We start from the raw sequence: 14370 nt of genomic DNA, 5'->3' as shown, positions 1-14370 counted from the left end.
CCTGTATGTATTAGAACTGCTCTGTATATTAAGGCCACAAACCTGTATGTATTAGAACTGTTCTGTATAGTAAGGCCACAAACCTGTATGTATTAGAACTGCTCTGTATAGTAAGGCCACAAACCTGTATGTATTGGAACTGCTCTGTATAGTAAGGCCACAAACCTGTATGTATTAGAACTGCTCTGTATAGTAATTAGGCCACAAACCTGTACATATTAGAACTGTTCTGTATAGTAAGGCCACAAACCTGTATGTATTAGAACTGCTCTGTATAGTAAGGCCACAAACCTGTATGTATTGGAACTGCTCTGTATAGTAATTAGGCCACAAACCTGTACATATTAGAACTGTTCTGTATAGTAAGGCCACAAACCTGTATGTATTAGAACTGCTCTGTATAGTAATTAGGCCACAAACCTGTATGTATTAGAACTGTTCTGTATAGTAAGGCCACAAACCTGTATGTATTGGAACTGCTCTGTATAGTAATTAGGCCACAAACCTGTACATATTAGAACTGTTCTGTATAGTAAGGCCACAAACCTGTATGTATTAGAACTGCTCTGTATAGTAAGGCCACAAACCTGTATGTATTGGAACTGCTCTGTATAGTAATTAGGCCACAACCCTGTACATATTAGAACTGTTCTGTATAGTAAGGCCACAAACCTGTATGTATTAGAACTGCTCTGTATAGTAAGGCCACAAACCTGTATGTATTAGAACTGTTCTGTATAGTAAGGCCACAAACCTGTATGTATTAGAACTGCTCTGTATAGTAAGGCCACAAACCTGTATGTATTAGAACTGTTCTGTATAGTAAGGCCACAAACCTGTATGTATTAGAACTGCTCTGTATATTAAGGCCACAAACCTGTATGTATTAGAACTGTTCTGTATAGTAAGGCCACAAACCTGTATGTATTAGAACTGTTCTGTATAGTAAGGCCACAAACCTGTATGTATTAGAACTGTTCTGTATAGTAAGGCCACAAACCTGTATGTATTAGAACTGTTCTGTATAGTAAGGCCACAAACCTGTATGTATTAGAACTGCTCTGTATAGTAAGGCCACAAACCTGTATGTATTAGAACTGCTCTGTATAGTAAGGCCACAAACCTGTATGTATTAGAACTGCTCTGTATAGTAAGGCCACAAACCTGTATGTATTAGAACTGCTCTGTATAGTAAGGCCACAAACCTGTATGTATTAGAACTGCTCTGTATAGTAAGGCCACAAACCTGTATGTATTAGAACTGCTCTGTATAGTAAGGCCACAAACCTGTATGTATTAGAACTGCTCTGTATAGTAAGGCCACAAACCTGTATGTATTAGAACTGTTCTGTATAGTAAGGCCACAAACCTGTATGTATTAGAACTGCTCTGTATAGTAAGGCCACAAACCTGTATGTATTAGAACTGCTCTGTATAGTAAGGCCACAAACCTGTATGTATTAGAACTGCTCTGTATAGTAAGGCCACAAACCTGTATGTATTAGAACTGCTCTGTATAGTAAGGCCACAAACCTGTATGTATTAGAACTGCTCTGTATAGTAAGGCCACAAACCTGTATGTATTAGAACTGCTCTGTATAGTAAGGCCACAAACCTGTATGTATTAGAACTGTTCTGTATAGTAAGGCCACAAACCTGTATGTATTAGAACTGTTCTGTATAGTAAGGCCACAAACCTGTATGTATTAGAACTGTTCTGTATAGTAAGGCCACAAACCTGTATGTATTATAACTGTTCTGTATAGTAAGGCCACAAACCTGTATGTATTAGAACTGTTCTGTATATTAAGGCCACAAACCTGTATGTATTATAACTGTTCTGTATAGTAAGGCCACAAACCTGTATGTTTTAGAACTGTTCTGTATAGTAATTAGGCCACAAACCTGTATGTATTAGAACTGCTCTGTATAGTAAGGCCACAAACCTGTATGTATTAGAACTGCTCTGTATAGTAATTAGGCCACAAACCTGTACATATTAGAACTGTTCTGTATAGTAAGGCCACAAACCTGTATGTATTAGAACTGCTCTGTATAGTAAAGCCACAAACCTGTATGTATTAGAACTACTCTGTATAGTAAGGCCACAAACCTGTATGTATTAGAACTACTCTGTATAGTAAGGCCACAAACCTGTATGTATTAGAACTGCTCTGTATAGTAATTAGGCCACAAACCTGTACATATTAGAACTGTTCTGTATAGTAAGGCCACAAACCTGTATGTATTAGAACTGCTCTGTATAGTAATTAGGCCACAAACCTGTACATATTAGAACTGTTCTGTATAGTAAGGCCACAAACCTGTATGTATTAGAACTGTTCTGTATAGTAAGGCCACAAACCTGTACATATTAGAACTGTTCTGTATAGTAAGGCCACAAACCTGTATGTATTAGAACTGTTCTGTATAGTAAGGCCACAAACCTGTATGTATTAGAACTGTTCTGTATAGTAAGGCCACAAACCTGTACATATTAGAACTGTTCTGTATAGTAAGGCCACAAACCTGTATGTATTAGAACTGCTCTGTATAGTAAGGCCACAAACCTGTACATATTAGAACTGTTCTGTATAGTAAGGCCACAAACCTGTATGTATTAGAACTGTTCTGTATAGTAAGGCCACAAACCTGTATGTATTAGAACTGTTCTGTATAGTAAGGCCACAAACCTGTACATATTAGAACTGTTCTGTATAGTAAGGCCACAAACCTGTATGTATTAGAACTGCTCTGTATAGTAAGGCCACAAACCTGTATGTATTAGAACTGTTCTGTATAGTAAGGCCACAAACCTGTATGTATTAGAACTGTTCTGTATAGTAAGGCCACAAACCTGTACATATTAGAACTGTTCTGTATAGTAAGGCCACAAACCTGTACATATTAGAACTGTTCTGTATAGTAAGGCCACAAACCTGTATGTATTAGAACTGTTCTGTATATTAAGGCCACAAACCTGTATGTATTGGAACTGCTCTGTATAGTAAGGCCACAAACCTGTATGTATTAGAACTACTCTGTATAGTAAGGCCACAAACCTGTATGTATTAGAACTGCTCTGTATAGTAATTAGGCCACAAACCTGTATGTATTAGAACTGCTCTGTATAGTAAGGCCACAAACCTGTATGTATTAGAACTACTCTGTATAGTAAGGCCACAAACCTGTATGTATTAGAACTGTTCTGTATAGTAAGGCCACAAACCTGTATGTATTAGAACTGTTCTGTATAGTAATTAGGCCACAAACCTGTATGTATTAGAACTGTTCTGTATAGTAAGGCCACAAACCTGTATGTATTAGAACTGCTCTGTATAGTAAGGCCACAAACCTGTATGTATTAGAACTGCTCTGTATAGTAAAGCCACAAACCTGTATGTATTAGAACTACTCTGTATAGTAAGGCCACAAACCTGTATGTATTAGAACTGTTCTGTATAGTAATTAGGCCACAAACCTGTATGTATTAGAACTGTTCTGTATAGTAAGGCCACAAACCTGTATGTATTAGAACTGCTCTGTATAGTAAGGCCACAAACCTGTATGTATTAGAACTGCTCTGTATAGTAAAGCCACAAACCTGTATGTATTAGAACTACTCTGTATAGTAAGGCCACAAACCTGTATGTATTAGAACTACTCTGTATATTAAGGCCACAAACCTGTATGTATTAGAACTGCTCTGTATATTAAGGCCACCTGTAATCTTATTTTAGCATTTTTCGTACTGGAAGTATTCCACTAAATTACGATCGCAATAATGTCAGTTTATCTACATTTGTTACTATAGCAATCATTATTCAGATAATCTGATATATATTTGTCATCGACTTTCCGTTGTGAAAATTGTCTGTTAATTAATTGTATGTCCTCCATCATACAAATATATCAAATTAATATTGCAGTCAGAGGCTAAGTAGAGGCCGGCAGGTAACCACTAGCATAGGCCCCAGTTTTAGGAATGTTTAAGTTTGATGGAAATTAAACAAAAAAGGAGATTCTTGAATTGAGGACACTTCCTCTCTGTAAATACTGTGATGATTATAGTTTGCAGAGTTATGAAAGTTTGAAATTAGACCCTGTCATGTTACATTGAGCTTCTCTTTAAAATTCATGGTCCAGAAGTTTGGGATTATTTTCCTGGATAGAAGTGTTTTTATGAGAAAAGCATTTCCTAAGAATATATTCAGGAAACAAACATTTTTCATTTAACAGGAAACACTTATTTATATAAAAAAAGTGACATCATTACCGGAGTATATGCTGTATTTTAAGAGGTTAGCCTGTACATGTATGGAAGGTGTGAGCTTTCCGAACAATAGAGATTTTATTAAGAAATTAAGTTAACAGTATTTTAAAAGTTTTTCTGTTAAAACTTTCTAGTCTTCAAAATATAAAATCCAACATTATTTCTCATTACAGATAGAGGTGGCTGTAGACAAGAGTCTGAAGACGCTGACGGACAGGCGGGCAGAGGAGTATAAGGTCAGATTAAATACTTTGAGTTTAATGGTGAATGGTGATCACTGTATGAATGTTACTATTATGATCCAGATTTAGGGATGAGGATTTTATGTCAGAAATCAGAACAACATATTAATAGTAGTCTAACAATATAAACCTGACATTATTTGGATATATCTTGTAAAATTTACATACAGATACATAATAATCTATTGATAAACAAGATGGCAGAAAAGAACTCCACATTTCGTTTTGAGCTTTGTTTGAGTTTTATCGCAATGCAAGAGATGTCGTGTGTAAGCTGTTAGCGCCAAAATGGCAGCCCCGACTGTATATGCCCCCCAGGGAGTTGAGAAAGACATTAGTCGGTTGCTGAAAACCCAATAACTACGGATAATAATTTATGAACCGTTTTTAATGGCTATGTGACATAGCAGTACCGGGTATGTAAGAATCCTAATTATTATCTTTTATCATATTTTCTAGAATGAATCCAGAACACCTATACATATCTCTCATAAAATTGTTATTTTGTTATTTCAGGCTAAAAGAGGAGCATATTCGAGTGCTAAGGATCGAGAGAAAGGGGAGGAATCTTTGTCAGATGCTCGTTCAGGGAAAGGCAAATATTCAGAAAAGGAGTTAACAAAGGTTTGTTCATATAACAGATACTACACTGCCGCCTGTGTACACATTGTTTGTCATAAAAATGGCATAAAATGGTACCAACAGTATAGAAAAAATGCTTTATTTCAAGATAACGTAACTTAAATATTGAAGATACCTTTAGTTTTACACAGGTTTAATATTTATTTATGGACAGATCCTTGAAACATTTTATTTTGAATATATAAATTCTAAAGCCACTCTAGACCGAAAATATTCACCTACTGAATTAACATATTGGTATTCTGTGAAAGCCTCAAATTTTTACTTAATGGACAATGTTTCAGGCCAGATGTAAAATGAAACTTTATTTCACAGCCATTATGACAAATGTGTGTATCAATTTTTTAGCAACATAAAGAATTGAATTATTTCTCTGCATGGTGGACAGATCACAATTTTTTGCAGTTGTACATAAATAATGATTTTATAGCTGAGTGTTCTGTGTAGTTTGTAGGTGAACAGTTTGTCTTCACATTCCTTCTGACTATAGTATTCTTATTTTGCATATCTATAATTACATTTTTGTTATATCTAAATAAATTTTGTAGCTGGATAAGAAATGTGAACAAGCTGCGAAGTTGTTACGGAAAGCAGACAAAGATTACTGTGAGTTATGTGAGAAGGCAGAAGCCGCGCGACAGGAATGGGACTTCTCCGTCTGTAAGGTATGTAACTGGACATTTCATTTATATTAATATATTATTTATTTGAGATACTAGAAATATTGTAGATGTGAACATTGAACTACTATAGTATGTCAATTTCCAGAGACTTGAGTTTTTGAAATTGATCAATATCCTGCATGGAAATTCTTAGAAATGGGTAATATTGATGGCTATCTGTAAAATGAAATTTATCTACAGCCACAATTACACTATCAGTTTATGCTATATCATTTTTGTATCGTGTAATAAATCTTTAAACTTCTGTAGGACGTTACTCAACTGTTATGTTCCAGAAGTCTGTAAGAGTTATCCCCCTTTAAAATAATATTTCTTTTTCTGTTAAAAAACACCTTTAATTAAAAAATCATTCATATTAAACTGAAATTTTAAAGAGTACAATGTACATTATAATATAAAATACAGATTTAATAAATGATTTTATTATTTAGGTAGATATATTTTGAGATATTTATGCAAAACTTCCTTGTATGCAAATTAGAGTTCAGTCATATCACTGTGATTTTTAACAGTGTAAATTACAAAATGTACATGTTGTGAATAAAAAGGGCCTTTGTCGTGAGTGGCACTTGGTTCCCTCTGGGAGTCGAGCGGAATGACAATCAAGACATTTCGGAGGCATAATTTCTGTACACCGGTGGCAGTTGGTGTTCTTCTGACCTGACGCCCCACAAAAAATACAAATGAAATATTATTGAAAAATGTCATCCTCAAAATTAATCCTCACTTCAATGGTTTTTCTGTTGCTACAAATGAACAGAAGTAATGGCGAAGATGTTACTTTTCCTTTGGCGTCATTAATTTCAGTTTCTCAAAAAAGTGTACTGTGGCAATTAAATTTGACACAGGGAATCTTTGGTTCCTTGACTTTTAGGGATGATCAGTGTATATACCAGTTTCATGCGGGAAATGGAAATGTTATACTGTCTGAAAGTATTGTGGTTTTGTTTTTGGGTTTGCTGTCCCCTCTATAGTAGGATAGACGGGATAGCTAATATCAGTGATTTTCTTCGCCCACAAAATTTAATATAATCGTAGATATTATGTGGTTACACAGGTACACCGACACAATCACAGGTGTGGGAGTCCAACATCCTGTTGTTCTGGAGGAATCTGAGGTGGATAGCGGAGTATCCTAATAATATTCTAATAAAAAAAAGTAATCACACTTCTATAGATGTTAACTTTTTACACATTTCATGAACCATTGTAGAGGGTCCAAACAGGGAAGGTTTAGAGATATTTTGCTGCAGAATTTTTCTGTTGAGGGGAGTTTAATATATAATCATGTTTATTTTCAGGGAAGTGCCCAACTTCAAACACTAGAGGAGGAGAGAATCAATAAGATGTCTGAGTATCTAAACCAGTACAACAGCCACATATCCGTGTTGGGGCCACGACTCACACAGGTATGTAGATTTAGTTAGGTCTGTTGGGGTCTCGACTCACACAGGTATGTAGATTTAGTTAGGTCTGTTGGGGTCTCGACTCACACAGGTATGTAGATTTAGTTAGGTCTGTTGGGGTCTCGACTCACACAGGTATGTAGATTTAGTTAGGTCTGTTGGGGTCTCGACTCACACAGGTATGTAGATTTAGTTAGGCCTGTTGGGGTCTCGACTCACACAGGTATGTAGATTTAGTTAGGCCTGTTGGGGCCTCGACTCACACAGGTATGTATAGATTTAGTTAGGCCTGTTGGGGCCACGACTCACACAGGTATGTAGATTTAGTTAGGCCTGTTGGGGCCTCGACTCACACAGGTATGTAGATTTAGTTAGGCCTGTTGGGGTCTCGACTCACACAGGTATGTATAGATTTAGTTAGGCCTGTTGGGGTCTCGACTCACACACGTACATAGATTAAGTTAGGCCATGAATTATACAGGTGTTATAATTATGTTTGTATGTGGAATTAAAATGACAAAGGTTAAAGGTCAAAAACACTCAAAACTCATTTGGGTATCCATATATTGTTTGGATTTTCTTTGTGACAGCTATAGGAGAATAAAGCCATGCCTTGTACGTGGCACCCTGTACTCTTTGCTGTTCAAGTGAACAACTCTCATCTTGTTAATAAATGTTGCTAAATTAAGATTAAGAAAACTTTGTTATTTCAGAGTTGTGACCGTCTCCACGAAGCGGTGATTTCTGTTGACCTTCAGTCTGACCTTAAGACAATCGTCCAACAGAAGGGATCCAGCATGACTACTCCAGAACAGATCCTTCTGGACTGTTATGTAAGTTTTATCTATCGGTACACCTCTTAACTGAACATTTTGTGGGTAGATCCTAATCCTTGTCTAGTGAAAATGATATCTCCCATGTTCCTTGTTATCAGAAACTTGTCAACTTATACTATTCTTACGGCCATGTCTTTTGTACTGCTTACAGTCTGAAGATATGCAATTTAGTATGAAAGCTGAGAGACGAAAAAATTCTCTACAAAATTACCTGCTGTATCTGCGCCAAGCAATAGAGAGGGAACGGAAAGGAAGAGAAGGTAACCATAGCAACAGATTTTGTTACCTTTCCAGAAACATAAACTGTCTTTAGTTAAAATTTAAGTTGAAGTAATTTAAAAACTGGACATATCTACATTAAAATCCCCAGTACTCTACTGAGGTCTACAGCCGCCGTGGACGTCCACAATTACTGATTACACCTCTATTACAATGTGATCAGGTTACCTGTGTGTATGTTACCATAGTGACCGCATGGTGGTGGTTTTTAACTCATTCATTATACAGTCGACACTGTCTTATTTGACTTTCCAAGGGACTAAGATAAAAAGGTCACATAAGACAGGGAGTCACTTAACACAGTCCGGGTCCATCCAGTGACAAATGTATCACAAATTGTATACCATTAGTCTCCATGCTTTATATGACATTGGAAGCAAAACTCTTTTTAAGGTATTTAACAAAACATGTTTTGAACAAATTGTTTATTAAAATAAATACATGTATCATTGGCTGTTCTGTGCTAATTGTATTTAAGAACCTTGGCTAAGGAAGTTTTGTTTACCAGTTAGAAGCATAATGCTTAAATCATTTACTTAACAGGTGTGGAAAAATTGGTAGAGGTGTACAAACAGAGACCAAATTTTGCTGATCAAGATGCTCAAGATGATGCCCGACAAAGATTGTCACAGGTAGGCAGAGAAAATACATGGTGTCGTTAGTTAGGCAGAGAAAATACATGGTGTCGTTAGTTAGGCAGAGAGAATAACAGGTGTCGTTAGTTAGGCAGAGAGAATACCAGGTGTCATTAGTTAGGCAGAGAGATCACCAGTTGTCAATAGTTAGGCAGAAATAATACAAAGTGTCATTAGTTAGGCAGAGAGAATACTAAGTGTCTTTAGTTAGGTAGAGAGAATACAAGGTGTCGTTAGTTAGGCAGAGAGAATACAAGGTGTCGTTAGTTAGGCAGAGAGAATACCAGGTGTCGTTAGTTAGGCAGAGAGAATAACAGGTGTCGTTAGTTAGGCAGAGAGAATACCTGGTGTCGTTAGTTAGGCAGAGAAAATACATGGTGTCGTTAGTTAGGCAGAGAGAATACCTGGTGTCGTTAGTTAGGCAGAGAGATCACCAGTTGTCAATAGTTAGGCAGAAATAATACCAAGTGTCATTAGTTAGGCAGAGAGAATACCAAGTGTCATTAGTTAGGCAGAAATAATACAAGGTGTCGTTTGTTAGCCAAAGAGAATACAAGGTGTCGTTAGTTAGGCAGAGAGAATACAAGGTGTCATTAGTTAGGCAGATAGAGTACCAAGTGTTGTTAGTTAGCCAAAGAGAATACAAGGTGTCATTAGTTAGGCAGATAGAGTACCAAGTGTTGTTAGTTAGGCAGAGAGAATACATGGTGTCATTAGTTAGGCAGATAGAGTACCAAGTGTTGTTAGTTAGGCAGAGAGAATACAAGGTGTCATTAGTTAGGCAGATAGAGTACCAAGTGTTGTTAGTTAGGCAGAGAGAATACATGGTGTCATTAGTTAGGCAGATAGAGTACCAAGTGTTGTTAGTTAGGCAGAGAGACTAAAAATGTCATTAGATAGGCAGAGAGACTAAAAATGTCATAAGTTAGGAAGAAAGACTATAAAGCGTCATTAGTTAGGCAGATAGACTAAGTGTCACCTGTTAGGCAGATAGTCTAAAAGTGTCATTAGTTAGGCAGAAAGAATACCAGGTGTGATCAGATAGGTAGAGAGAATACCAGGAGTGATCAGTTGGACAGAAAGACTATAAAGTGTCATTAGGTAGACAGATAGACTAAGTGTCACCTGTTAGGCAGATAGACTAAAAGTGTTATAAGTTAGGCAGAGAGACTTCAAAGTGTCATTAGTTAGGCAAAGAGACTTCAAAGTGTTATAAGTTAGGCAGAGAGACTATAAAGAGTCATTAGTTATGTAGATTGCAATTGATGTGCATTTAGATAGACAGACTCAGAGCTAGGCAACTTTGAAAATCTAGCTTTTCTATTAACCCATTGATTTCTTATTCTAGGTGACGTTTACGATGAATTTTCTAGAAGCTAGTCATTTTAAAATGGCGTCCACACTTGCCAAGTTGGAGGGACAACAGAAACTAACCCATAAGTTTGCACAATACCTAGAAACAGCTCGAGACAAACAGGTAATAAAGATTTCCTTTCAGGCACCAAGGTAAGTTTTGTCACTGATTCTTGTTCTAGATTACTAGAAGTTTAGATTTCGCAAAAGAAAAATTATTTAAGGAATTGCCTTATCTAACCAGTCTTTTGTACATTTAAAAATGATGTGGCAATTATATGTTATATTATAGTTTACAGATATGGTGTGTTATTCAGTTATTATTGCACCATCAAGTTTTGTTATTTTCTTTCCTAATGCATGTATTTTGGATTATAATTTATCTGTAAATTGGGATATTTTTGGTGCCTTGAAATTAGTGTAGTAAAAATCCTAGACAGAGGTCATAATCCAGTGTATAATTTTAGTTCCTTCCCCAGAGTAGACCGACTATAATCCAGTGTAATTTTCATTCCTTCTCCAGAGAAGACCGACTATAATCCGGTGTAATTTTCATTCCTTCTCCAGAGAAGACCGACTATAATCCGGTGTAATTTTCATTCCTTCCCCAGAGTAAACCGACTATAATCCAGTGTAATTTTCATTCCTTCCCCAGGGTAGACCAACTATAATCCAGTGTAATTTTAGTTCCTTCCCCAGGGTATCCCGACTATAATCCAGTGTAATTTTCCTTCCCCAGGGTATCCCGACTATAATCCAGTGTAATTTTCATTCCTTCCCCAGAGACGACTGACTATAATCCTGTGTAATTTTCATTCCCCAGGGTATCCCGACTATAATCCGGTGTAATTTTCCTTCCCCAGGGTAGACCGACTATAATCCGGTGTAATTTTCCTTCCCCAGAGAAGACCGACTATAATCCAGTTTAATTTTCCTTCCCCAGGGTAGACCGACTATAATCCGGTGTAATTTTCCTTCCCCAGGGTAGACCGACTATAATCCGGTGTAATTTTCATTCCCCAGGGTAGACCGACTATAATCCGGTGTAATTTTCCTTCCCCAGAGAAGACCGACTATAATCCGGTGTAATTTTCATTCCCCAGGGTAGACCGACTATAATCCAGTGTAATTTTCCTTCCCCAGAGAAGACCGACTATAATCCGGTGTAATTTTCCTTCCCAGAGAAGACCGACTATAATCCAGTTTAATTTTCCTTCCCCAGGGTAGACCGACTATAATCCGGTGTAATTTTCCTTCCCCAGGGTAGACCGACTATAATCCGGTGTAATTTTCATTCCCCAGGGTAGACCGACTATAATCCGGTGTAATTTTCCTTCCCCAGAGAAGACCGACTATAATCCGGTGTAATTTTCCTTCCCCAGAGAAGACCGACTATAATCCAGTTTAATTTTCCTTCCCCAGAGAAGACCGACTATAATCCGGTGTAATTTTCCTTCCCCAGAGAAGACCGACTATAATCCGGTGTAATTTTCCTTCCCCAGGGTAGACCGACTATAATCCGGTGTAATTTTCCTTCCCCAGAGAAGACCGACTATAATCCGGTGTAATTTTCCTTCCCCAGGGTAGACCGACTATAATCCAGTTTAATTTTCCTTCCCCAGGGTATCCCTATCAGCACCTTGAAGCTACCCATGAACCTGGCACTGGAGGGAAGTTCTGGGTACGTTACGCGGTCATTCCCCTTGCCGTTACTCGGAGTCATGGAAAAAAATATCGGATTGAATGCTGCTCAAGTTTGCCCCTGGGGTGGGGCTAAACTTTACTAAAGTTTATATAGGGAAATAACATTTTTGACTTTTATTTCTATTGGAATTCATTCTAATTTTGTAAACATTGTCACCATTGACGTGTTACTATAGTTTATATAGGTAAATCACATTTTTTAATATGCATATGTTGGCCCTGACTGACCCTAGGGGCTGATAGAGAGGGGGGGGGGGGGCAAAAAGGGTCAATTAAATAAACTGAAATAATTCAAATCTCAGGTGACCGTTAAGGCCCATGGGCCTCTTGTTAAGTAATTACTTCTGTATACGACTGTTATTAAAATTGAAATGTTGAGGACACTTCATCATATAATTTGTATAAATGTAACTATTGTATACCTTGTTAATTGATCTTTCTGTTTGTGTACAGGGGACTTGATAAACATCTATGAGAAACAGCCAGATGGTTGGTGGCAAGGCGAGTTACGAGGGCGTGTTGGCATCTTCCCTGCCACTTACGTACAGGAAGTGTAATAGAGCCACACAGATTTGTGGAGATTTGATAAGGAGTCAGACAGCTGGACAACAAAGCTTTAACTATATGGACTAATGAACTGAGCTCTGTCAAAATTAGGTCTGATCCATTTGTGATTTAAAATTGAGACAAACTTGGAATGAAACATTTCGACATTGGGGATGTGTTGGGATTGAAGATCTCCATGGATGAAGGGATCTGAACCAGAAAGCTTTCTTCTGGGTATCTTACAGAATTGACCCAGAAATTCATCACAGACTCCCTCCATGTGATAGTTCTGACCTCCCTCCACACGATAGTTCTGACCTCCCTCCACACGATAGTTCTGACCTCACTCCACACGATAGTTCTGACCTCCCTCCACACGATAGTTCTGACCTCCCTCCCCTCCACACGATAGTTCTAACCTCCCTCCACACGATAGTTCTGACCTCCCTCCACACGATAGTTCTGACCTCCCTCCCCTCCACACGATAGTTCTAACCTCCCTCCACACGATAGTTCTGACCTCACTCCACACGATAGTTCTGACCTCCCTCCACACGATAGTTCTGACCTCCCTCCACACGATAGTTCTGACCTCCTTCCACACGATTCTTCTGACCTCCCTCCACACGATAGTTCTGACCTCCCTCCACACGATAGTTCTGACCTCCCTCCACGCGATAGTTCTGACCTCCCTCCACGCGATAGTTCTGACCTCCCTCCACACGATAGTTCTGACCTTACATAGTGCTGTGTGAACGGTTTAGACTTATGGGTAATGTTTATTTCTTGTCCGATAAATGTAAAAATGCAATACAATGAACATTGTATTCCTGTCCATTGTATAAACCACGGGATATTGTTCATTGAGTAAGTTGTCCTTTGTTTTATATTGTGAATTGTGGTTCTTTTCATTTCAATGTGTTGAGGTCTTTAAAGCAATCTTCTGACGATATCTAACCATTAATTTTATGTCTGAATGTTATGTGGTCAACTTTTGAGTGATCAATAAATAAGATCAAGATCATCACCTGTATAAGCATGTTAGAATATTGTTTCCAAAAAGTATTTTTTCAAATGCAAGGTTTAGAAAATAGCATGACAATTATATATAAAACATTACTGTCTGATAGGATTATGTTAGATGCAATGAAATCTATATGAAAAATTAGATGATTTATTTAAATTAAAGAATGATATGTAGGATAAGAAATTGTCGATGAAATACATAGCATTAGTTATGAGGCCTCATCAATCTTATCAAGAGTTTCCTCCCCTTGTATTTGTAATATTGAAGTTAAGATGAATATAGACCTGGTATCCAGTTCTGTAGAGAATGTGATTGATACTTTAAAATTTCATGATTATATTGCTTTGTATCTGCAATAACCTGATTAAAACAGAAAAAAATATATAAAACTTCAAAAACTGTAAACACTATAGACTATCGGAATATAATTTTTTTCCTAACTGGCTGGAAATAAGTTTTAAAATTGTAAAAGAAGAATTGAATTTTTATTGATTTTTTCATTCCATTATTCTCTTTAAGATTGTCATTTCATTGATCTGTCCTTGAACCATATATGACCTTATGTCATAAAAATGACATGGAGTCTTTATTTATCAGGTAATAAGCCCATTTATATCTACTACTACAGTGAAATAATAAAAATGGTATTTCTTTGTTCTGCATAATAAGCCATTCCCCTACTTTAAGGTTGTTTGTATTTATATAGGTTTTGGCCCTTAGGCTAATTGCAGGATAAATATGGTG

At 37.1% G+C, this 14370-nt stretch overlaps 1 protein-coding gene and 1 non-coding gene across 2 annotated transcripts in view; both read left to right on the top strand.

Annotated features, from left to right (window-relative positions):
• LOC117344068 (nostrin-like) overlaps positions 1-12515 on the top strand; it is a 68947-nt gene extending 56432 nt beyond the window's left edge. Inside the window, exons 6-15 of the mRNA XM_033906717.1 lie at positions 4447-4509; positions 5032-5139; positions 5706-5822; positions 7142-7249; positions 7960-8079; positions 8234-8342; positions 8905-8993; positions 10345-10473; positions 11972-12103; positions 12507-12515. Of these exons, the coding sequence (XP_033762608.1) occupies positions 4447-4509; positions 5032-5139; positions 5706-5822; positions 7142-7249; positions 7960-8079; positions 8234-8342; positions 8905-8993; positions 10345-10473; positions 11972-12103; positions 12507-12515 (984 nt within the window). The remainder of the gene's footprint in view (positions 1-4446; positions 4510-5031; positions 5140-5705; positions 5823-7141; positions 7250-7959; positions 8080-8233; positions 8343-8904; positions 8994-10344; positions 10474-11971; positions 12104-12506) is intronic.
• Positions 6383-6511, top strand: LOC117344415. Its single transcript, XR_004536180.1, has one exon. It is a non-coding gene; the product is annotated as a U11 spliceosomal RNA (small nuclear RNA).
• Positions 12516-14370: the final 1855 nt, after the last annotated feature.

Source organism: Pecten maximus, chromosome 15 (assembly GCF_902652985.1).
Source record: "Pecten maximus chromosome 15, xPecMax1.1, whole genome shotgun sequence".
NCBI classification, from domain to species: domain Eukaryota; kingdom Metazoa; phylum Mollusca; class Bivalvia; order Pectinida; family Pectinidae; genus Pecten; species Pecten maximus.
Note: the sequence above shows the minus strand (reverse complement) of the source record. Positions and strands in the feature narration are given on the sequence as shown.